This window comes from Callospermophilus lateralis, chromosome 1, assembly GCF_048772815.1.
Source record: "Callospermophilus lateralis isolate mCalLat2 chromosome 1, mCalLat2.hap1, whole genome shotgun sequence".
Lineage (NCBI taxonomy): Eukaryota > Metazoa > Chordata > Mammalia > Rodentia > Sciuridae > Callospermophilus > Callospermophilus lateralis.
In genome coordinates, this window is record NC_135305.1 from 89,774,577 (window position 1) to 89,798,040 (window position 23,464).

General features: G+C 40.9%; 1 protein-coding gene across 2 annotated transcripts in view; it reads left to right on the forward strand.

The window, feature by feature from the left end:
- The window catches only part of Bmper (BMP binding endothelial regulator), a 235,002-nt gene that overhangs the window by 18,607 nt on the left and 192,931 nt on the right, over positions 1–23,464 (forward strand). For both annotated transcript variants that reach the window (XM_076863824.2, XM_076863834.2), the window contains exon 3: positions 12,562–12,661. In XM_076863824.2, coding sequence (XP_076719939.2) covers positions 12,562–12,661 — 100 coding nt within the window. The remainder of the gene's footprint in view (positions 1–12,561; positions 12,662–23,464) is intronic.

Genomic DNA, 23,464 nt, shown 5'->3' on the forward strand with positions numbered 1-23,464 from the left:
CAACTCTGCCTTTCTGTCTTGATGACTGACCTTTTACATAGATCCTATTCCTTTGTATATCATGTTTGATGGTGGGAAAGTTATGTAAATGCAATGAAAGGTGAAGAGTTGCCTCCAGTGAACAGTGATGTCATCCTAACAAGCTACATAACAAGCAATGTAAGATAAAACAACAGATGATCCCTGACTTAGGATGGTTCAACTTACAATTTTTTGGGCTTCACAATGGTATGAGAGCAATATACGTTCAGTAGAAGCCATACTTCATGTTTTGAAGTTGGATCTTTTTCTGGGCTGGAGATATGCAGCACTCTTGAGATGCTGGGTAGAGGCAGTGAGCCATAGCTCCTAGTGAGCCATGGGATCACAAGGGAAACGACCCCCACTCTATATTGCACTGTGTTGCAGAGGTTGGACAGTCTCATAAATTAAGTGAGTTAAATGCATTTTTCACATAGGGTACATTAGCCTATGGTGAATCAAGGAGCATCTGTATCTCCTATAGGAAACTTCTTAAAAAAAAAAAAAAGATATTGCTGCCTTCATTAGACTGGGTAGCATGATAATTATTGGTTTTGGAATGTTAATTAAATTAATTGCGTTCACCTTTTCTATTTTACCTAAAACATATTACAGATGAAAGATAAATAGTAAAGTGTGATAAATATTATAATTTCACAGAGGAAGGAAATAATGGCACAAAATAAGCATACCCCATTTCCCCAAGAAAGTGTTCTGCTGCTTGCAATTCTGCGATGCTGTTGTACCTTGGCGGGTGTGCACTGGAGTACCATCATGGAAGAAGACTCATCTGGGCTGTGAGATCCCAAGAGGCTGAGATATGTAGGTCAAATTCTGTCTCAGTGAGATAATTGTGTAACAGAACTTTTAAAGGCTCATTCAATGACCTACGATGTAGTGTCTAAAGACCCAGGATGATCTAGATGATCCCAAAGAGTTTGTGGCAGTGGAATTGGGTTACCACTGACTGTTCCCTCCCATGAACTGGTGACCAGCACTTCTTGCCACTCATGTTGCAATATGTGAGGTACTTTTGCTGTGTTTATGCTCTGGGCCTTCTCCCTCTTGGACTGTAAGCTCTTCTAAAGGCAGAAGATGTATCTGATTCATATTTTCTATTCCCAGAAAAACCTGGCGTAGTGTCTGGCCCACAGCAGGGCTTCAAAATATTTCTTAAGCAGATTTGTGGATTTTTTGTCAGATAGATCTGAATTCTGCAGTGCAAAGGGGTAACCTACAGAAAAATATGTTTACAGCCAAAATATTGCCTTTTGTCAGGGCTGTTTTTCTGTTGACATTTTTTGTCTTGGGTACATTAATGCTCTGAGAAGCTGTTTTATGGTGAAATCTTTGTTAAAAGTAATGGTTAAGGGTAATGACCATGACTGGTTTTCTGCCTTTTAACAAATGAAACATGCTCTGTATCCCCCTAGCAACATGTTTATGTTAATAATGTTTTAACTGGCTACTTTCATTTTTTTTATAACACCTTAATTTCTAAAATGGATTATATGCAAGTATGGCACTCATTGATCACTTAGTGAGTTTAAAAATAGAAGCTAATAGATTAAAATTACATTTTAGACCTATGAAATAAATCTCTGGCTTTTCCAGTTCTGTCTGACATCTGCATGTGGCCCCTGGGATAGCTCTGGTGAAGAGAACATGCTGCTAATGGCCCTGGCGAATGAGTCAGACCAACCCAAGCTCAGAATTGCCTTCATATGGGGGATGCTGTCTGAGGCTGGGGTTTTCAGTTCTGTGAACATCTAACCAGCTAGAACACTCCTGTCCCTTCGTTTTCCTACTTGTCATTACTCAGGCTAACTGGACACCCTTTGTAGTGAGAATCAGGGTCAGTGTAGCCCGGGAGCAGAGATCTTCTCAGCATCTGAGGCACAACAGCGTATACACAGGCAGGACGGTAGAATCCAGCCTAAACCTGACTGGGCCTTCTGTCCCAGGGGTGCCTTTGAAAGGCCCAGTGATTGCTGGTGGTCGGGGTCAATTGTGCAGCTGTCTTTAAAAGTGTCTCACTGGTGACCAGAAAGTTACTTTGTCAAAATGACAGATGGGCTGGAAGCCACCCCTCCTCCCTGCTTATTCCCTGCAATGTCAACTTCTGTTTACTCCTCGGAATCAGGTATTTTTGTAACTTCCCACAGAACATGGACTTTCTAGGGATGATCAGTGAAAAAAAAAAATCTTCTATTTCATCTGCTTTATGGTTTGTTGTTGACCCACAAGAATGAAGGGTGCTGGAGGATTTGGTGGGTTCGCTGTGGGTGTGGGTGATGTAGGAAGGAGAAACGTGCTGACAGGAAGAGTGACAGCCCTCTAGGGCTGGTCAGTCACACAAAGAAGTGATTTTGACACCACCAGTGGCCAGCAGGATTAAGACATTCAGTTTCCATGCTTTGCTCTTCTTTGGCAGACAATCGTTTATATGCATAACTGAAAGGGTCTGCTGAATTCTCAGTCTTTTTATACCAGAGAGCCCTGCTTCTTATATTGTGGTGAGTAAGGAAAGGGACCCTTAAAATAATGTCTCCAGGTATCACCTTCCTTCTTGTTGTGTTGTCTGCTTTGTTGTTGAGTTACTCTAATTTATTAGGCTCTCTCCTGTCCCCCCAGAAACTGATAAGGCTAGACAAGTGCCCTCTGAGCCACAGATCCTGGTAATTGGAATTGGACACCCCCCCATCCCCCGCCCCATGTGGTCCATCATCTTTTCGCTGGGTCAAAAGAACTCACAGAAAGACATAAGGATCTTCCTAGTATTTCACCACCCCTTTCTTTTTTGTTTTCTTTTTGGACAGGGGAAGAAGCTGATTCATTATTTCCCATGTGCTGAAGGGCGCCCAGCAGTGTAAAATAATCAGAGGTGTTAGGAGAGGTCACGGGGCCACTTGTACATGGTTTCGTTCCTTTGCAGGGCTTCCTTCTCCCGGATCCCTGGTTTGCAAAATCTTCCCAAATCAGGAGTCTTTTGGAAGTTTCTCTGCAGCACCCACTTCATCCCACATCCCAGTTTTTGGATGGGGAGGACAGAAGGGGAGACCTGACCATTTGGACAAAATAGAAGAATGTCAATATTTGTTCCTGTCCGTTCGCATACCTGGCTCCTGTCTGCTGGCAGAACAGGACACAGTGTACCTTTTGGTTCTCTAGTCTGCTTCTGGGAGCCACGTGTAGTGGCAGGGCTGCATCTGCAAGGGGCTCACGGGGCTGTCACTGGCTGCTTCCTATCCAATTCATTTCAGTTACATGAATGTGTGTTGCCGACAGACCCTTTGCTTATACGATGTACAACATAATAAAAAACAGGCCGTGCTACTTTCTTTGGGCTACTATTTTTATTTGGTGGTTATTTCTTTTGTGTTCTGCCATCTCTAATGTTTTGGTTCTATTTCAAAACATGATTAAACAGAATGAGGAGCTGTTTGACACTGCCCTGTTTTAAATCAGTTTGTACTTGAGCAGCTGGGACATTCTAATGGCCTGTGTTTCTTTGTTCTGAGAGTTCCCTGAAACGGCCAAAAAAAAAAAAAAAGCCAGACCTAAACCCTTAAGCAGAGTAAGACCCCAAACAATCCCTCCAACAAACTAAAGACTGTTTTTTTTTTTTTTAAATTGAAATGTTAAGTAACTTAAATATAAAAAAAAAAAAAAAAGAACTTCTTATTAATCCCCCGTTGCTTCTGTTGGCACGTGTCATATTTTCAAGGTACAGTATCAGGAGAACACTGTCATTTTGTGATGTATGAGGGCAATATATCATCAGCACATCGTCTTTGTAGAGGATATGGGTACTAAAAGACACGATTCTGGCCAGACAGAGCAGCAGGGGGCCTTACTTCTTTCCTCCGCCCGCCTGCCTTTTTCTTTAATCTCCCTCTGTTTTGTGTTGCAGAGAAGTGAATTTCTTCATGGGATATGACTTGTTGCAAAATAATCGGGGGGCCCCAGTGGGCTTCATAAAGTCTTTTAAATGGTCGGGCTTCAAGGGCAGCTTTGTTCGGAGTTTGCACTGTTAGCTGGGCCTAAGGAGGCTGTGTTTGCCAGGGCCCAGGTCTCTGGGGTAAAGGCTCGCTGAGCCTAGACAGGAGAAAAAAAGAATAACACTCCCAGATGTAGTGCAATGAATTGCGTGATGTTCTTACAAGATATTTTAACATTAAGTCTCTAAAATTATGGCCGTGGGATGCTGTGAGCCTCCAGGGAGGGTATTGCCTCCTGTACAAATGGCAAATGGAAGAAGGGTTGAGAGGACGCAGCGGGTTTGAGCCCAGGTTCTGGTCTGTCTTGCAAATGAACTGGTGCTCAGACTTGTTTTGAGTGGAGCCAGAGACATAATCTGTCTTTCCTTAAAGGTCCTATTTTTACTTGTACATTCAAAATGAAACCATAAAGCATGGAGGTTTATAATGATCTGAAAATGGGGAATGCTTAATCAAGGCAAATGTTTCAGTTCTTAGCTGCAAGGAGAGAGGACTCCTCTTAGCCTTTAAGACAAGTTATATATTATAATGATTAAGGCACAGACTTTGATATCAGAGAGCCCTGGGTTTGAATGTCTGCCTTGGCCGGCTGTGTAAACCTGGTGAGCCATTAAACTCCCTGTACTTCAGTTTTCTTACCTATAAAATAAGAGGGTGGTAAATTGGTGCCTTCTTCAGGCTTGTGGCAAGTGCTAAATGACAAAATACACAAAAGCATGTTCAGTGCAGTCTGGCACCTAATAGATTTTCTAGAAAGGTTGGGTGCTATGCTAAATTAAGAGTTCAGCATCTTGCCCGCAAAACTGTATGCCCTTCACTGACTCCTTTGATCAGCTTTGTTTGTGGCCTTGACCATGGAAGGGATTTGCAAAAGTCAAGGAGGTTGGTGATGCAGAAAGGGCTGGAAGTGCAACTTTAGGATAAAAATTGGAGGCACGTAGTGCAAGGGCTATAGCCAATTCCTCCCATTTCTTGTGATGAGCTCTACTCAGTTTGTAAAGAAGAAATTTTGGGAAACCATCTGTCTTCAGTGGGGGAGTTTTGGTTCCTTTCCCTTTCAACTTCCGTTTTCTCACCTTAGAAATGGTTTCGTTAGTTCCCCCCCCCCCACCCCCGAATCCTGTTGAGCTGAGACATGACCCAGAGGCTAATACTTTACACTTAGGCTTTGTGGTAGACCAACTAACTGCTTTTACTTTTTTTTCTTCAAGCTCTTTGGGGAGAAGAGTTATGGAGAACTCAATTGTACTATCAGCAATGAAGAACAAGCAAGCAAAAGTTTAATTAAAATAATAAATCATCAATCAAATTTAATCCTGCCATTGGCAACCAGTGAGCTATCTCAGGGCCCCTCCCCCAGCCTCACTTCATTATTATTTCTAGGAGGCAGAGCAGATTTTGTCCAAAGGAGACAGGCTGGAGCAGGTATGAGCTTGCATTACCTCCTTGAAGGCTTATGCTTGCCTGCAAAGGATTTCCCTGACCATGCATTTCAGAGAGGGAATCAATTTATTTTCCCATTTTTAGTGATCACAACTGCTGATGAAAAATGGACTCTGCCCATTTGGGTCTTTGGATGTTTCCAAAACACTTCTTTCTTCTGCTTTTGCCAACATTTCTGTATTTACGAACCATCAAGGCTTGAAGTCTGGTCTGCTTGCCCAAGTCCAGGCCCATTCCTTCCATGACATCTTTCCTTACCTGTCTGACCCAAGTAGCCCATCCTTCTGAAAAATTTCCAGACTAGATCAACTATATATTAATCTATTCCCAAAATTTCAAGAGTTATGTCAAAGCTGGTCTAATTCTAATATTATATATCTGTAAATTTTAATGTTGTGCCTTAAAAACTAAGCTTTCTGGCTGGTCTCTTAATCCAGGCTTGGAAACAATGTTCTGTGCTCAGCTCCATTGCTCACTAGCTCTTTGAGGGACCTGAGACACTTAAGTTCATTCATTGTGTACCATTCCTCTCTGTCTGCAAATCTAAAGAATTCTGTAAGGATTAATGAAATAATGTCTGTAGAGCTCCTTAGAAGAAAGGTGCTAGGTAAACACAAAGTATTATTCTTCTGTTTATAAGAACTGGTATGATATTGCGTAGGAGAAATTGGGACCCATGTTCAAAAGTATCATAACATTCCCTTTGGCTCTTTCAGGGTCGGAATTGGGTTACAATGGGGTACTTCAAGGAGAAGTTGACCTGTTTAACTTCATGCATGGGGAGACCAGAAATTCCAATGAGAATATACAGGCTGATGTTGGATCCATTTCTTCTGGTCTCCCTTCCTTGGGAAATTTGACACAAGACATTCATATTCCTAAAAACAAATTCCTATATGAGCAATTTGGAGACTCTCCACATGAAACACTGTTGTGTGTGGGCTTCAGATAAGTTCTCTAACATTAAGATTTTGATTAAGGGTCAAAGAGTACTATTTGTGCTCACTAGCTTCTCCTTTAGTGCCAGAAGTTACGCTGCAGCGTTTGCATAATCAGCTAGTGTCCAATGTCTTGTTTCCCTTGGGAGCTTGTATGTTTCTGGAGATAGGAACCTTGCAGCCTGCTTCTCTCTCCCATAGCACTGAGCATGCATGTGCCAAGTCTTTGGTGTCATGGCTGTTCAACCCCCACTGCTGAGTCCCTACACTTTTTGAAGTTGCTGGGCTCAGGCATCTATCCCTTAGTAGTAACTAATAACAATGCGGATGAATGTTGGTCCCTTCTAGTGAATATTTGCATTTGGGTGGAGAATTTTTTTTTTTTAAATTGCTGCATTATAGTTGTTTATAATGCAGGGATTTGTTGTTACCTAATAATATAGCAGTATAATTTGGCTGCTATCACTTCTTAGCACTTTCCCCCTTCCTCCCTGCCTCTGGGTGGAGAATTATGAAGGCAGCAAATTCTTTTATTTATTTATTTATTTTTGGCGTGGGAGTACTGGGGATTAAACTCAGGGGCCCTTTACCACTGAACCACATCCCCAGCCCTATTATGTATTTTATTTAGAGACAGGGTCTCACTGAGTTGCTTAGTGCCTCACTTTTGCTGAGGCTGACTTTGAACTTGCAATCTTCCTGCCTCAGCCTGCTGAGTTGCTGGGATTACAAGCTTGCGCCATCAAACCTGGCAGCAGCAAATTCTTTAAGTCCCTTCCCCGAATATGACTGACATGATGGGGGAGGGCTTAATATGTGTATGAAAGGAGAGAAGGGTGGAGTGAAGGACTTCTAATTTAGGAAAGAGCCACCTCTGCTTATTTACCACATCTAATGATTCTACCTGCTCTGTATGCTTCATTGATGTGTTGAGTATTGTTCATATGGGCAGAAAGGAATGTCATAACTTCACAGCTTTCTCAGTTTTCTGAGAAAGGACCTACCTGGCACTTTGAATTTGACTATTTGCCAAGACAGCTGTTTGCCTTGAGGCAGGCTTTGCTTTCATAGGGGACAGGGATGGAAGGAAAATTATGCCATCTCCAAGGGAATAGACTAGTGTGGACTGCCGCCTTGCTAGTATGGCTCATTAAATGAAGGATCGGCAGGCAAGGGAATGGGTATTTTCAAATTAAGTTTTTTTTTTTTTTTTTTTTTCATGAGATCTGTGATACTGTCTCATAGTCTAAAACAATATCTGTCTGTGGATGTCTCTCCTTCACCACTCATATCATATTAGCTGCTGTGTTTTTGTCTCCAGATTATTAAGGTTTTTTAAAGCATAAACGACAGATCAGGTAATACTTTCCATATTGCATAATAGGATTAGTTCTGGAAGAATTAAAAAAAAAATTTCAAGTCATTGGCTGGGAATATAATAAAATCATCTCAAAACGTTTTTGTCTGGTGGAAGAAAGCAAACAGAAACATTTCACACTGGTGCTTTGCTATCTTCTGCACCCTTCTGCCCAACCCTCAACAGGGAGAGTTCATTTCCCTCTCCACCAGACACTGAAAAATGCTCCCGAGGTGGGAGCCAGGCTCAGGGCTGCAACTTTTAAAGCCAGGGAACTCTGTGCTGCCATCTAGTGGCAGGTCTCAGATACAGCAAGCCAGCCGCCAGAATCCTGCTTGAACTTGGCTGTGGCTTCAGTCTGTGGTTTGGCTCCCATCCTTACAGACCTTTGTTGCCAGCCATGTAGATTTTTTTTTACTCCTTTCCCCCTCTCCCCTTTACTTTTGCCTGTTGGCACTTCATTTGAGGTGTCTCCAGAGGATACATTTTGGGTTTTGGTGTATGTGGTCAATGTTAGGGTATCTGTTGTCTGTCTTTCAGAAAGGAGGCAATAATACAGAGAGACACCTTTGTTAGCAGGCAAATCATGGCTGGCTGACCAGAAAAAGTGATGGACATAGAGAGGAGACTGAGAATGGAAGATGAGATTAGATTTGTCACTCCTGTAGTTAGTTTGATTTTTTTAGGTTTTCATCTTTTTCCTTGAATGCAATTTTTTCCCCATAATTTCTGTTTGCTTAGAAATAGAGAGACTCCAACCCTACCTGGAATTTGGAGAAAACTGTTTGAGGATACCAATTTGCTTTCAGAGTGATGAGAGACACTTCCCTGTCAATGTCCAGATTGGAACCACTTTTCTTGCTACCAGAAGACATTGACTTCCCATGGCTGGTGAAGATGCAGACTCTTGAAGTTATTCTTTTGGAGAGCTCAGGTCACATGCATGGAGCCACCAGGAAGACCTCAGTCTTTCCAGGGTCCTCAGGGCAGGGACATTGTTTTGTTCTCTGTATCCCAAAAGCTTGGAAAGTACAGAAAGTACATTTAAATAACAGATCTCTTCCTATTTGTATTCCAGATCTGCCTTTTGTGTGTTTCCTAACTTGGTTCCTCATCAGTAAAATGGGGATGATGTGGAATTTTTGGTGAAGGAATACATACGAGATTCTTAGCCTCAAGCCTGAACACATTGTAGAAATTGTACCTTGAATGTGAGCCAGTGTCAGAAAATGTTTCTTGAATGAAAAAGTAAACTGAGTGAACTGTGACCTGGAGCCACAGTGATTGTTTGGTGTCCTTAGGACAAGGTGACTGAGGAGATCAGAGACTCCTGGAGGTGTGGCTTTGTGTGCGTCATTCCTCTCCAGGGCCAGTGGCTCGAAGATGTGTGTTTTTTTCTCTTGGCAAAATCAGGGAAGTAAGGGAGTGGTCTTAATTAACCTGTGTTTGAATTTACCCTGTAGCTGCTGCACTCAATTAAGGAGACAGAGGAATCAGTCGCCAGTGATTCTCCAGACTTTTAATTTTTTTTTTTCCATGAGGGCTGGAGATTCTAAGCATATCTTCATATCCACGTCAATCAGACACCAGGGAAATAAATGATCAGCTATGGCAGTTCCCTACCAACATGACCTTGTCAGCATTTAAGAAACTAAGTATAATCAGAAAGGGGAAAAACTCCACTAAGCCTACAGGTTCAGTTTTGTTCTCTCTGTCCCCCTCTCTTTCTCTGTGTGTACAGGAAAAAAAAAAAAAATCCAGATGTGAATCTACAAACCATCTGGTTAGAATAACTTTTGTGCTGGACTGTAATTACAAGCTATTTATTATGAATCTTGGGATCCTGTTATGGATTTTGACTGACTCCCAGGTTTATAATTTAGCAAGGAGTTCCTATGGAAGAATGTGTGCCTTCTTATTTATCAGATCCCAAATTGCATCTTCACACCACTCTGACTGCCACTGTGCCTGAGAGCTTTGAACTCCCAGGGCCTGAGGAGCCTTCCTTTCAAGAGGGAGGACCCGCACTTCTGGTGGCCCTTCTCTAAGGCTGCAGCCAGACTGGCTGAGTGCATAAAGCTGTGGTGACAAAGTCTGCTTGTGGAAGAAACTCCTGTCATAGTCAACCTGGAGTGGGGCAATCTGTGTCAAAACAGGACTTGCAGAAGCTGCACTTGGCAAAGCAAACTCATACTTCATAAGGCCCAGCAGCCTGTGTGTCTGACAGCTATTCTTGATGATTTTGGTGAGAGTAAGTTTGATGATACTTTTAATTTTTTTAACATAGATCTCTTTAATTTAATATCCGACCGTCACTATGTTATGTTTGTAATTTGAGAAACGTTATAAAAAATAAATCTATGGGCTGCGACTTACAGTTAGCTTTGATACCACCCTCATTGTAAAGAATCAAAGCGAGGGAAGGAGCTTGGCGTCAGAACGCCCAGTCTGTAGTTCAGAGGAAGAGTGGACAGCTCCTTCACCTCCTCACTCATTCCTAGCCTCTTCAGGAATAAGCATACTCTCTTTAGAGCAGTAGTTCGCAATCCAGGCTGACCTCAAATTACCTGGGAGTTTGAAAATATTATACTAATGCTTGTCCTTAGATGACAGCTGAGATTCAAGGGATAGGCCGCAGCTTCTGCCTTTGTTAAGAACTCCATAGGAAAGGTAGCAGAATACAACAGTTACTAATATGGCATTATGTAAAAATGTGGATGTGTAATCGATGTGATTCTGCAATCTGTATTTGGGGTAAAAATGGGAGTTCATAACCCACTTGAATCTAATGTATGAAATATGATATGTCAAGAGCTCTGTAATGTTTTGAACAACCAATAAAAAAAAAAAAAAAGAACTCCATGGGCCCATGGGGGGTTCTCATTTGCAGTTAAGGATGAAGACTATTGTCCCACAGGATCTTAAGGAGTAAATGAGGCTAACCCCAGGAAGGCACTTCACCACCAGAAAAACACCAGCTACCCAAAAAACAAGAGAGAGAGGAATGGGGGAGAGAGAGCGACTGGATTGCTTAGAAGCCACACCCTCCAATCCTACCAGTAAATGATAAATGCAGACCATCAGCAACAACAGCCCTACAGGAATGGGGTTCAGGTGGCAGTGGATTGATGCTCAGTCTCTGGGTGGTTGGGCATGTCCAGGGATAGCCTAGGCTGTTTTCATGGGTTGTGGTGGGACTCGGGAGATCTTGCAAAATCATATGGCAAGTAAACAACAGAACTAATGCAGGAATGGAGCTGTTGGAAGGTGGGCCCTGTCCTTCTAATACCCCCTGACCTACTCAGGGGAGCTGTTATGATTGAATTCAAGATATTGGGGTTCTGGGGCTCGCAAAATATCTGATGAAAAGACAGAGGGTGACAATCTGGATTAATCTTAGAATTAGACCCTGGGAATGTATCAGAGGCCAGGGAATCTGAAATAATGTAGGTGATAAATTTTATCTTAGAACAATAGCCTTGGGGCCGGATTTCAATATATGGGCTTGGCTTAGGCTCCCAGCCTTCAAGACACACACACACACACACACACACACAAACATGCACACACTCATTCACATTTGCACATGCACACATCTTCTTGGTTCTAGACTAGAGATGGTGAGGTGAACTCTTCCTTGGTCTCTGATATTGAAGTGTGGGGGAACGTTTGTGAGTCTTCTCAAGTTCATGGTCAGGGCTGAGTTGGGATTCCTTCAGTCCATATTCCAGGAGGGTTCTAGGTTTATTTTAAGGTGAGCAGAGCTGGCCAGTTGCTCCTCTCCAAGCTACTCTCACACCAGGCAACGGAGTTGGTAGCACCAGCCTTAACCCAGGTTAGGGAGCCGCGTACACCCATTTGTGACATTAGTTTGAGTTCTACCTCTCCCGTCGTGAAGCTGTGTCAAGTTGGAAAAGTCTGGGACTCTCTCTCTGAACAGCAGTTTTCTTATTTGTAAAATGGGGTGGATGACAAAATTTACCTCATAGGACTGAAGTGAGAATGAAAGCCACAACACCTAGTAAACTCTTGTTAAGACTCAAATCTCGGTGCAGTTCTGTGACATAGTCTTTTGGATTGTGTGGGCGCACTCCTACAGACAGGCATACACATCATGTTTGGATCTTCTCTGAGACATTTTAACAGCTAACCTTTCGGGATAAAACCAAAGATGCAAATGCTTACCACACTTTCATTAGCATAAGTGCTAATGTAACGCAGCTGTCCCACGGCTATAAAACACTGACGACTGTGTCTCTGCTTGGCATGTGGAATATTATTTTTTCTCTTACTGAGCTGATTCAATACTCAACTTTGTCATTATTTGAGTTGGAACTTTAGATTGCTGCATTTTAATGCACTCAACTATTAAGGATTGTTGGACGGCCGTGAGAAAATATTTTTGTTCTCACGATGCAGTCCTGGCCCAGGTAGTCCAATGGGCAAAATATGATTTACACAAATATTATCATTTCTGGAGTGTGTACTAAAAGGAAACCTTAGAATGCAGCTGGAGAAAGCTTCTCCCTGAGCATTCGGTTATCTGGGCAAAGTTGGCTTTTACAGAAAGGGCTGTTCAACTCCTCTCATCTCTAAAAGCCCTGTGCTTTCCAAAAGTCCCATGGTCCTGGATGGATATTTCTGTTTCAGAGAGAGAAAAATTCTATTTGCTATCACAGAACTTCTTGCCAAGATGAAAGCAAGATATAGAGGAAAACTTCCGCCATGGGTTAGGATGCTGGGAACTCTGTTTGAAGTTGATTTCAAATGTCTCTTGTTTCTTTTTTTTTTTTTTGCCTAGAACAAAGAAGTGACGTGTAAGAGAGAGAAGTGTCCAGTGCTGTCCAGAGACTGTGCTCTGGCCATCAAGCAGAGGGGCGCCTGCTGTGAGCGATGCAAAGGTGAGTTAGTTCTCTCCTGGCTGCTTTCTCTTTTGGCTGTGGCTTAGATATTTTTATTTCTCCTTCTCTCACCTTCCTTTTTATTCGGCTCTTGGCTGGGGTGCAGTTGGGTATTGGAGGGAAGCTGGGGTATGCCTGCATATGGATTAGGGACTGCCAGGAATGGGGCTCCCCGGTGAAGGAATGAAAGTACAGTGAGCATCTGCATACCGGGCTCATTTTCTAAGGCAAGTTGTTGACTTGTCAATGGAGAAGATGTAGACATGATGCCTGTGCATATCTGTGCACAAGCGCCCCAGCGTGTTTTGTCAATAGGTTTTGACAACTTGGTTTTTCCAGGCTCTGTGCTCACCCTGCCCTCCTCGGCCAGAGGAGTTCTTAAACCTGAATTTTACCCCTATTACATTTTTTTCTTTCCTTCCAAAATTAAATCTCAGTCCCTTTGCTTGTTTGTGAAGCAGTTCTGAGATCTCCTGACTCCAGCCTCGGTTCCTGTCCTGCTCTGGCACTCCTGCTCTGTCTTGAGGACTGTTCTGGTGGCACCTTGTCTTAGCTCAGTGCAGCCCCTTCATCCTACCCTGTCTGGAGGCCGCCTATGTCCAAGGCCATCTGCTCTCATTCCACACTCTTCAACTTTTTTGGCATCCAGAAGAGGACACTTCAGTGATGTGCTTTTCTCTCTTTGGTATCTCATTCATGTTAAGGAGATGAGGATGGGATGGGGGTCTTGACATTGTGCAGTGTATGTGCAGACAGTGCACCACCATGAGGCGCACCCAGGAGGCCATGTAAAGGCAGGAACTCAGGGCGTGGGCTTAGGAGCCATGCTCCCAAGTCAGAACCCTACAGTGCTGGGTGGAAGTGTTCCCCAAAATTTCAGGACCACTTGGAACCTCAGAAAAGGTGACCTTGTTTGGGAATAGGATCTTGCAGATATAATTAGTTAAGGTGAGGTCATACAGGAGTAGGGTGGGTCCAAATCCAGTGTGACCGATGTCTTTTTAAGAAGAGGAGTAGACAGAGACAGACAGACACACTGAGAAGAGGGCCATGGGACCAGAGACACAGATACTAGAGTGATGCTGCTATAAACCAAGGAATGCCTAGGGCCAGGAGAGCTGGGCAAAGGCCAGGAGGGCCTTCTTCAGATGCTGCAGGTAGAGCACTGTGTGCTACAACCTTGATTTTGGACTCTCAGTCTCTAGAACTGTGAGAGAATAAATTCCTGTTGTCTTTATTATTATTATTTTTAATCAATTGTAAAATAAGCTTACACATTCATGGAACACAATGTGATATATCCATATATTCATTCAAAGTATAATGATCAGATAAGGCCAATTATTATATCAATCATTTCAAACATGCACCATTTCTTTGTGTTGGGAACACTTAAAATCCTTTCTTCCAGCTGCTTTGAAATATATAGTAAGTTATTGTAACAATAGTCACTCTTCTGTGCTGTAGAACATCAGAATGTATTCCTTTTATCTAACTGTGCTTTTGTACCTAATGGCCAACCTCTACCTCTTCCCCTTCCCCATCCTTCCCAGCCTTGATAATCCATTCTATTGTCTACCCATGTGCAACACATTTGTGGTGCTGTGAATGGAGCCACCGGAAGCTAATAAACTCAACACCATTACCATGAGAGCAGTGGAGACCTGGATCCTCCCTTCTCCTATTTATTGCCTGTCAAGTGAGCATAGTGACAGTGTTGTAGGGAGTTAAAGGAAAATTAGTGCATAATGTTTTTTCTCTTTGCACACATTATCACTGTGTTTCTTTTCCCAGTGATCCCTGGTACATAAGGGAACTTGGGCTATTCTGGTGTGTCAAGCAATAGCCCTCCTCTCCTTCTCATCGGGCTATATCCATTTTATTCACCCTTTTCTTCATTTACCCTAGTCTTCCAAGGGAAAAAAAATAACCCATGACAGACACATTTTCTGAGCATCCTTTTGGATGATCAAGATCTACCTTTCTAACCAGATAAGCCTTTTCTAATTTATCTAGATCCAAGAATAGACCAGTGAATTCAGCTTCCTGAGTTCTCTTTAGGATAGTAATCTCAAGGCATTTGTAGGAAGGTCAGGAATCTCTACTCACTCTGAAGTGGCCCTTCCTGACAGAGACCCTGAAGGCATTTGACTTTTCAGAGGCCCTGGGTGAGGATGCTAGAGGTACTTGCTTTTCTCTCTCTACTTCACAAAACAAGGCTTATCTCATGGGTTTTAGAAAGCACAGCATAGCTGGTCACTGTGGCACACACCTTCCAGCAGCTTGGGGGGCTAAGGCAGGAGGAATGCAAGTTCAAAGCCAGCCTCAGCCACTTAGCGAAGCCCTAAGCAACTTAGTAAGACCGTGTCTCAAAATAAATTAATAAAAAATAAAAAATAAAAAGGGCTGGGGATGTAGCACAGTGGTTCAGCACTCCTAGAATCAATCCCTGGAACAAAAAAAAAAAAAAGAAAGCAGAAAGCATGTTATATTCATTTATTCACTCTTAGGTACTAAGACTACTAGGATTTTGGTTCATTTATGTTTTTCTGATTAGAATAGTTACTTCTGCTTATATGAAAAGTTTTGATAAAGAGTCCAAACTGTAGAAAAGCTGATATTACTTTTCATCTCACCATCCAGAAACTAACAATTTTAACATTTGGTAAATTGATATAAAAAATTGTTAATATTTGGTATATTTATTTTTATATTTTTCCCACATGAAAGTATTTATGTGATTGATATCTTACTAGTTGTATCACTTATTTTTATTATTATTATTATTTTACAGATTAATGTTAGGATATATTATCTCCATTTATCTGAACATATTGTTCCTAACAGGTACATAAGATTTTGTTGTGGGAAAGTATTAGCATTTATTTGATCATTTCTAACCCAATTTGGGGGCATTTAGATTATACCCTGCGCTTTAGCCTTGAACAAAAGTGATGATAAGCTGAAACTAAAGTGCATTGTGCAGCATAGAAAGAGTGATCCCAAAGATAGTCTCAAGAGGGCACTGAGTGTAGTGCAGATTTTGGTATTAACTCAGAGGCCACTTGGGCTTTGGTCACCCATGAATCTGGTAAACCCCTCCTAAGCTTTTGTTATCTTCTGTTCACAAAGGGAAAAACACCACCACAACAACAAATCATTAGTATGTTGCAGAAATTCTGAGCCAGTAGCTGCTGTGTTTCTGCTAAGTTTTCTAACAGGCATCTACGTGCTAACATTAAGGGTTTTTTTCTGTTTTTAATGGAGTGATTCAATGGGGAATCATGCTAACCCAGAAGTTTGCTGATAATACTTTATTTTAGAACCAAACGATCTCTAGGCAAAGCTGCCAAAGGGTCAAAAAATTTAATCAGATATAGGGAAGAATATATAAATTAAATAATTTATAAAATATAATATGCAATGAATTTTTCTTAGCAAAAAAATTGAGAGTCTAATTTTTTTTTTTTTTTTTTGGTACCAGGTATCGAACTCAGGGACACTTGACTACTGAGTCACATTCCCCAGCCCTATTTTGTGTTTTATTTAGAGACAGGGTCTCACTGAGACCCTGTCTCTAAATAAAAGGGCACCTTGCCCCTTGCCGAGGCTGGCTCTGAACTAGCAATCCCTCCTGTCTCATCTTCTTGAGCTGGGACTACAGGCATGTGCCACCGCACCTGGCCTTGAGTGTCCAATTTTTCAAATCAGTTAACAATGGACTGACATTTCCTGTATTCTGAAAGGCATCTGCATTCAGAGTGGTTTTGAAAGCTGCTCCCCAGGTGAAGTGGTCAGGCCTCCTGCAGAGATATGCACAGTGTGTGCCTAACCTAGAGGGGATGGGTACAGGGTCTGGGTCTTTCAGGCTTCTTAGAGGAGCTATAGTGAAAACTTGAATTGCTTCAAGTGACCCTTGAGGACTGTTTCTTGTGGTCTGTCATCACCCCTCTCCCCCCACTGGAAATCATGAATATAAACATTCTCAAAATGTAATGTGTCATGGAAGCAGCTGTTACAATGCAGATTCCTGGGCCTTGCCCAGTAGTAATTATAGTCACCAAGATGGTCATCTTCTTTGTTGAAATAGCAGAGGCAGTTCTCTGGGATTGTGTACTTGGAGCCAGGCACTGAATCTGACACCACTATATGGGAGGCGCTACCTGAGCTCCATTTTATGCATGAGCAAATAGTGTCATTGAGAGGTTTATTCACTTTCCTAAGATCACAGAGCAAGTAAGTAACAGAGACAGGGACAGCTCTAGGTGGTCCCACCATCAATCTTGTAGACGTGCAGTATCAGGAACTCTGGGCCTGGGCTCCTGCTCTACATTTTTAAGTCTCCTTTGAGACCCTGGGTGCACTGAGGCTGGAGGATCCTGCTACCAGATAAAGGAAGGGGAGAAAAGAGAGGTTATTTTTGAGAAAGAAGAAGAGCCACATTCTGTGGAGGCTGATAGTCATTATCTGTCCTAGTCAGCATTTTGGGGTGAGAAGTCTCTTTGCTTTTGTAGCTGGGAAACTGTGTTTGTTTCCATGACCCCTTGTTTATTTCCCTTTTGAAAATTAGAATGATGGTACAAGGAATCAAGCCGAGCATACCCTAAAAGCTGAGAAGATCTAACTCAGATGTTGATATGCTGCTGAAGCTTAGGAAAAGTCTTTCTTAGTTGTTCAGTTGTGTAAATAAATGGAAGTAGGGGAACTTGAACCCCAAGAACTGGCTAACCACTTCCCATCATCTTTTTGGGTCTTTTTCTTTTCTGACTTCTCTTTTTCCCTTCTTCTCTTTCCCAGCATAGCTATGTTTAATTTTAACTTTCATTAGATAACCACTACATTAATACATTACCACACCAAAACATTTGTCCAGGAAAGGGGAAAGAGAGTCCTTTTTGAGCCTACAAAAATGCAAGAAATAATAACTGTCAACTTCTTAGAAATAATCATTTTCGTCAATGTATTATATCTTTCCCAGGCCTCTTGCAGTCATATATATAATTTTGTGTGCTTTTATTTGTATGGAAATGGAATGAAACTACATAGTCTTTTGCAGTTTGCTTTTTTAAAATCTCCAGTAATATGACTCAGGAATTTTCCCAGGCTAGTTCATGCTTTCAGTTGTTTTATGGGTTCCATAGCATTGATGTGCAATAATTCATGTAACATCTCCCAGACGATATATATCTGGATTTTAGACTTTTGCTAAGCAGCAGGGAGGCCACCTTGCCATGCCTGCTGTGCCTACATGTGTCTGTGAAACCTGTGACCAAAAGTGGCGTGTGTTGTGTGTGTGCACGTGCATGTGTGCGCTTGTGTGTGTGCATACATGCATGTGATAAGTGCATGTGTATGTCCACGTGTGTGTGTGTGTGTGTGTGGTATGTGGTGTGGGTGTGTGGGTGCATGCTTTAAATTCTGGTGGACATTATTAAAAGGCTACCTGAAAGGTAAGACTATTCTCCTGTCCTATTCCGTTGAGAGTTTTAAAGTCCTTTCTCCATAAAAGATGATACACCTGCTTGTAAAGCTTGCCAGATTTCCTTGTTTCCATTCCATCCAGCTGATTGCCTCAATTTAGACCACCATATTCACACTCTTATGCCAGTTCTCTGCCTTTCTCCGTATCATGAGGGATATTTTCCTCCCCTCTTTCTGTGGGTGAGAAATGCTATCAAGAGCCTCACTGAGGGCCATCATCGCCGTTATGTTTCCCAGTGGGTTGTAGAATGCACTAACTGTTGTCAATAAATTGAGACTTGAATGATGCTGTCTTCACAGATTTGGGTTCACCACTGCAGAATTGCATTCACAGAATTGAACAAATTTGGAATACAGGCTAGATGAAGAGAGGGACAATGTTTTACCATCTGTTATTCCTAAGAATGATTTTTCTTTTGAGATATACTATTATTATCATCCTCATTCTTTTCATCATACAACACACTCTGCATTTGAAAGCCTTGGAAAAAATTCAGAGGCTACAATTTTTTTCTGTTTGTCTTGATACGTCCATATGGGGAAAGTACAAAGAGAAGGAGGCATATTATTTTTCTCTTTCTGCACTGTCTTCTTAAGAAATTTGGGCCATTTGAAGTCTCTGTATTAGTTCATAGTTGTATTTCTGCTTACTTCTATGTATACTTCTTCTAATTGGGCCACTTTTTAATTAAGTGCATGATTTATTTATGATTATGTGGAGCCTCACTTTATTCCTTTAAATAGTTACAGAAGTTTATCTGTATTGTGCATCAGTCATAGAGGGTCACAGAGGTCCTGATAGGTATTTAAGAGTCATTATCTTTCTTTATTTGAGGTCAGGCTGCTGGTTAGGCACACAGATTCTCAGTGCTGATGCTGTTGCCACAGGAACAATAATCTTATAAGTTGGGATCTCCTTATGGTGTTCTGAAAAGTGTTACCTGCTTGTATCTCCTAAGAGCTCTGATCTGGGGCTCACAACAGTCATGGGCACTGACATTTCATTGACCTGACATTTCATGCTGTTGAAGCCCTGTTGGTTGAGAGGTGAATATCTGGAGTATTTTAAATTCGTTCCCCCCTGTTATCTTCATGGAAGTACCAAAGCCAATGTTTCCCCCCATTGCTAGACACTAGGTTAGCTGGTTTATGCTCATCACTAGTCTTCACAGCAAGGAGGTAATTTCTTTATTTTTATAAATGAGGAAACTGAAGGCCTAGGGAAGTTGAGTCATTCGGTTACCAAGGTATTAGTTTTCCAAAGATCAAGTGGAAGGTGTTCATGTCCTCAAGGAATTTGCTCTTAGGATGCATAAAGAAACACCAGCCAGTGGAGAAGTTGTCCAGGGAAGGCATGCCAGAGTGAGGAGGAATAAGGAAAGAGGATGCTCAAGGGCTACAGATCCAGGAGATTCTGCAAGGCTTCTAAAGAGGCACCATATTTCTATTATCAAATTAAAATGAATCAGAGCCATAGAGGGATCAGAGCCATAGAGGACTGGTCTGGAGAGGGTTCTCAGATGCAGATCATGGTACACATGGAGGCAAGAAATTGTGCATAGACATTGTGTAATTATTGCATCCCATGTCACCTAGGGAACATGTTAAAGTAAAAAAAAAAAATGTTTTGATTACTGCTTGTTTAGGGAAGGGTAGGTGGGTCAGACAATAAAATGACAATCCTATCCTAATTTCTGCTTATTTTTTTCTGAAATAGATGTTGATATTAAAGAGAAGGTAGTAGAGTAGACCTACTTTAGGACAACTCAGATTTCTACAAGTATTCTTAGAAAGTTTTTTTGTGTGTGTTTGTGTATGTGTGTGTGTTTGTGTGTGCATATGTGTATATTTGTGTTCTTATTTGATTTAATCAGATTGCTCATATGTTCCATTTATTCATTAATTCAATAAATATCTACTGATCCCTGTGCCAGATTTTAGTGGGATAGTGCTTCTTACCAAATTGCTCTTAACTTTTGTGAAGCCAGAATATTCTTTCAAACAAAAAATAAGTATATTAAAACTAATTCCTCTCAAATAACTATGTCAAAGTACTTTTGAGATTATTCTTATGCTAATAATGGTTATAAATTTTTATCCAAATAGCCTAATAACTGGGCAAAAGATTAATCTAATTTGAAAAGACTCAATATTGTTTGATGAAAACAAATGAGGTCATTGGGAATCAAACAGACAGTTTTGGCAGCTTTTCTATATTTACTTGGACTGAAAATCATCTTTTAATTTGGGGTTCTTTCATGAACAATAATGTATTTGTTATCTGAATATATGTTTGTTATTAGAGGATCATAAATGAATAAGGTGTGTTTCAAGCTGTATAGGTCAAATTCTGTTCTCTTTCTTCATATAGAACATGAAATATTAATTGTCCACAATACTTTGATGAAAGATAGAAAAAAATAGTCTTTTATTTGTCAAGTGGGGTTTATTTTCTATAAGATCTCTTATCTTTGATTTCATTGTGCTTTCTCTTCTATTTTGGTTGGTTGTGACCCCATGGCTTGTATTTTCTAATGGTTTTAACATACACTTATTTATTTATTTATTTATTTATTATTGGTACTGGAAATTGAACCCAGGGTTGCTTTACCACTGAGCTGCATCTCCAGCCCTTTTATTTTAATATTCTTTTATTTTGAGAGAGGTCTCACTACATTGTGTAACACCTTGCTAAGTGGCTGAGCCTGGCCTTGAACTTGTGATCTTCTTGCCTCAGCCTTCCAAGTTGCTGGGATTCCCTGGTGTGCACCATTGTGCTCGAGTTCTAATTTTTATATTGTACCTAACAATTATCCTATGATGTCTTGTAAAATGAAAAGAAAGAAGTAAAACATCAATTTTGCACACTAACTTCCAAAATCTGGCCAACCATTAGGGACTCTGATAAATAATAATTAGCCATATGCATAGGGAATTTTAATTGGGCTCATTTGTACAGAAAAATTACTGACTTTACTGACTAAAGTAAACTATGAATAATGGTGATGGGTTGGACATTATTAGTTTTAGATTGTAATTTATACAGTAAAAGCTTATGAATAAAAGAGTCTTTTCTCAGTCCTTTGAGAAGGACCTGGAAGATGATCATGCCTTTCAGAATATTGCTATGTGACTATTTTAGAGGGAACCAGCCACTTACCATCTACAGGAATAAACATTTTTAATAAAAAATCTTGTATAAGAATAATCATGCTCTCTGTGTTAACAGAGTAAACTGTCGTATTGTCTAAATATTTTAAGATGAAAAAGCTGAGTTAGCTGTGTGCCAACCTGGCTGTTTGCTTTTAACCAAACTTGTTTTGGCAATCATAACTGTGTATTGTCTGTTGCTTCCATAAAAAAGTGGTTCTTTCCTTAACTTCTGCCTTCCTTCCATTTAGACATGACCAAATTCCTTGATAATTATTTTATATTATCAGCCTGGATGATGGCTTGCATCAGGTTTTGCATCCCAAATGAGGACAAGCCCTCTTTTGGATCAAAGGTCTGTCAGTGGGATAAGAAGTAGGAGACCCCGAGTCAAGAGGGCTCTGGCGATATAGCAGGGAGTAGCATCTGAAGGAGGGTTGTTTCAGTAGCCTCTGGTCTTGCTGCCCTCTTCCTCTTCCAGCAATTTCAAAGGCCATTTGTAGGCAGAGATTTCTGAAGGTGATTGAAAACAACACATGGTTGAGAAGGCAGTAGTTTCTTACTAATTGGCATTTAAATTTAGGGGAACCCTAAAATTTAGTTTTTGATTAAATTTTTCTTTTATTAATTTTTTTTCCTCTTCAGTAACCACAACTGTCATTGCAGCAGTGTTCCAGGGAGACACTTTGTGACTTAGCTTTTGTAATTAAAAAAAAAAAAACTTTTTGAGACAAGGTTCTGCCCAGACTGGTCATGAACTTGTGGGCTCAAACAGTCCTCCTGCCTCAGCCTCCTGAGTATCTGGGACTACTGGTGTGCACCATTGCCAGGTTCAAATATTTCTAAACAGATAATGCCCACCACACTGTTAAAATGTACAGAAGTGTCTATAGTAAAGCAAGGTTCCCTACCACTCTAGACTTCAGATACCCTGTGTCTTTTCCTGGAGTCAACTTCTGTATAAGTTTTTTGGGATCCTTCCAAGAGAAGTTTCTGCTAAATTTACTCCAAGTTGTTTTAGTGCTGACACTAACTTGTCACTTTAAACTTATCTTGGGAAATTACATTGGCTCTCCATCATTGAGATACTCAGTTTGCAGTGTTGCTGTTATTTTTTTTTTTTTACCAGTTTTTGGAGCTTTAGAGAATTTCTGATGCACTTCTTAATGAAAGTGTTAGTCTCTGGAATTCCTGCATATATATTTTAATGATTTGATGTAAAATATAACTCAGTATAACTCATTTTATGTACCCAGCACCAGAAATTTGAGTGGAGGTCATTAATATGTTTCTAAAGACAAGAAAAAATAAAATAAAAAACAATAGGGATTTCTTTTTTTTTTTTCCTTTTTCCCTAACTGAAAAAAGATGGATAAAATATTATAATTCCTAGATTGCTTACCCATAATATAAACCAGGCTATTTTGGCATTTAAATAAAAATGACCCTATTTATTTAAAAGGACCTTGTTAACATTAAAGTCATACTTTACGAAAATCTGCTTTTGTTGTTAAAAGTGGTAAGGAAACTTAAAATCGAGATCAGCTTTCCCTGTTAAATTTGCCTCAACCCATTTTCTCAGGGGTTTTGTTTTTTGGATTATGTAGGATTTGGGAAGGCAGTTTAAGTGGAGAGTTTGTGGTTGCCTTTAAGTTAAGAGATTAGATTTCTAAGGCTTGCCGCTGACTTTGGGTGCATCAGTTTTCATTTTCCTAAAGTGGGCCAAGTTGAGAATGTTCTTTGCTATGCACAAAGAACATTGTGCGGTCCTGTTCTCCCTGTTATCTTCCATTAAGTGCCTGATAGCCTTATCAGAACATAGCAGCCACCAGCCTCAGAGCTGCCTTCTGTTGCTGAGGTTGAGGTTAGTTTTCTATTGATGCATAGCTGGTTATGACAACTTATTTATTATTTCATGGCTTGCATAGGTTAGGATTTTGGGCATACTAGCTGGTTCTTTGTAGGGCTGCAATCTTGGTGCCAGGGAGGTCTGAGTTCCCTGAGGCTCAGAATCCTCTTCTAAGCTCATGTGGTTATCAGCAGAATTCTGTTTCTTGCAGCTATAGAATAGCTTTCTTCTTCAATGCCAATGGGACAGCCCCTCTCTGACTTATAGACCCATGTTAGGGACTCACCTATTCACCAGGCTCACTTAGGATAATCTTCCTTTTG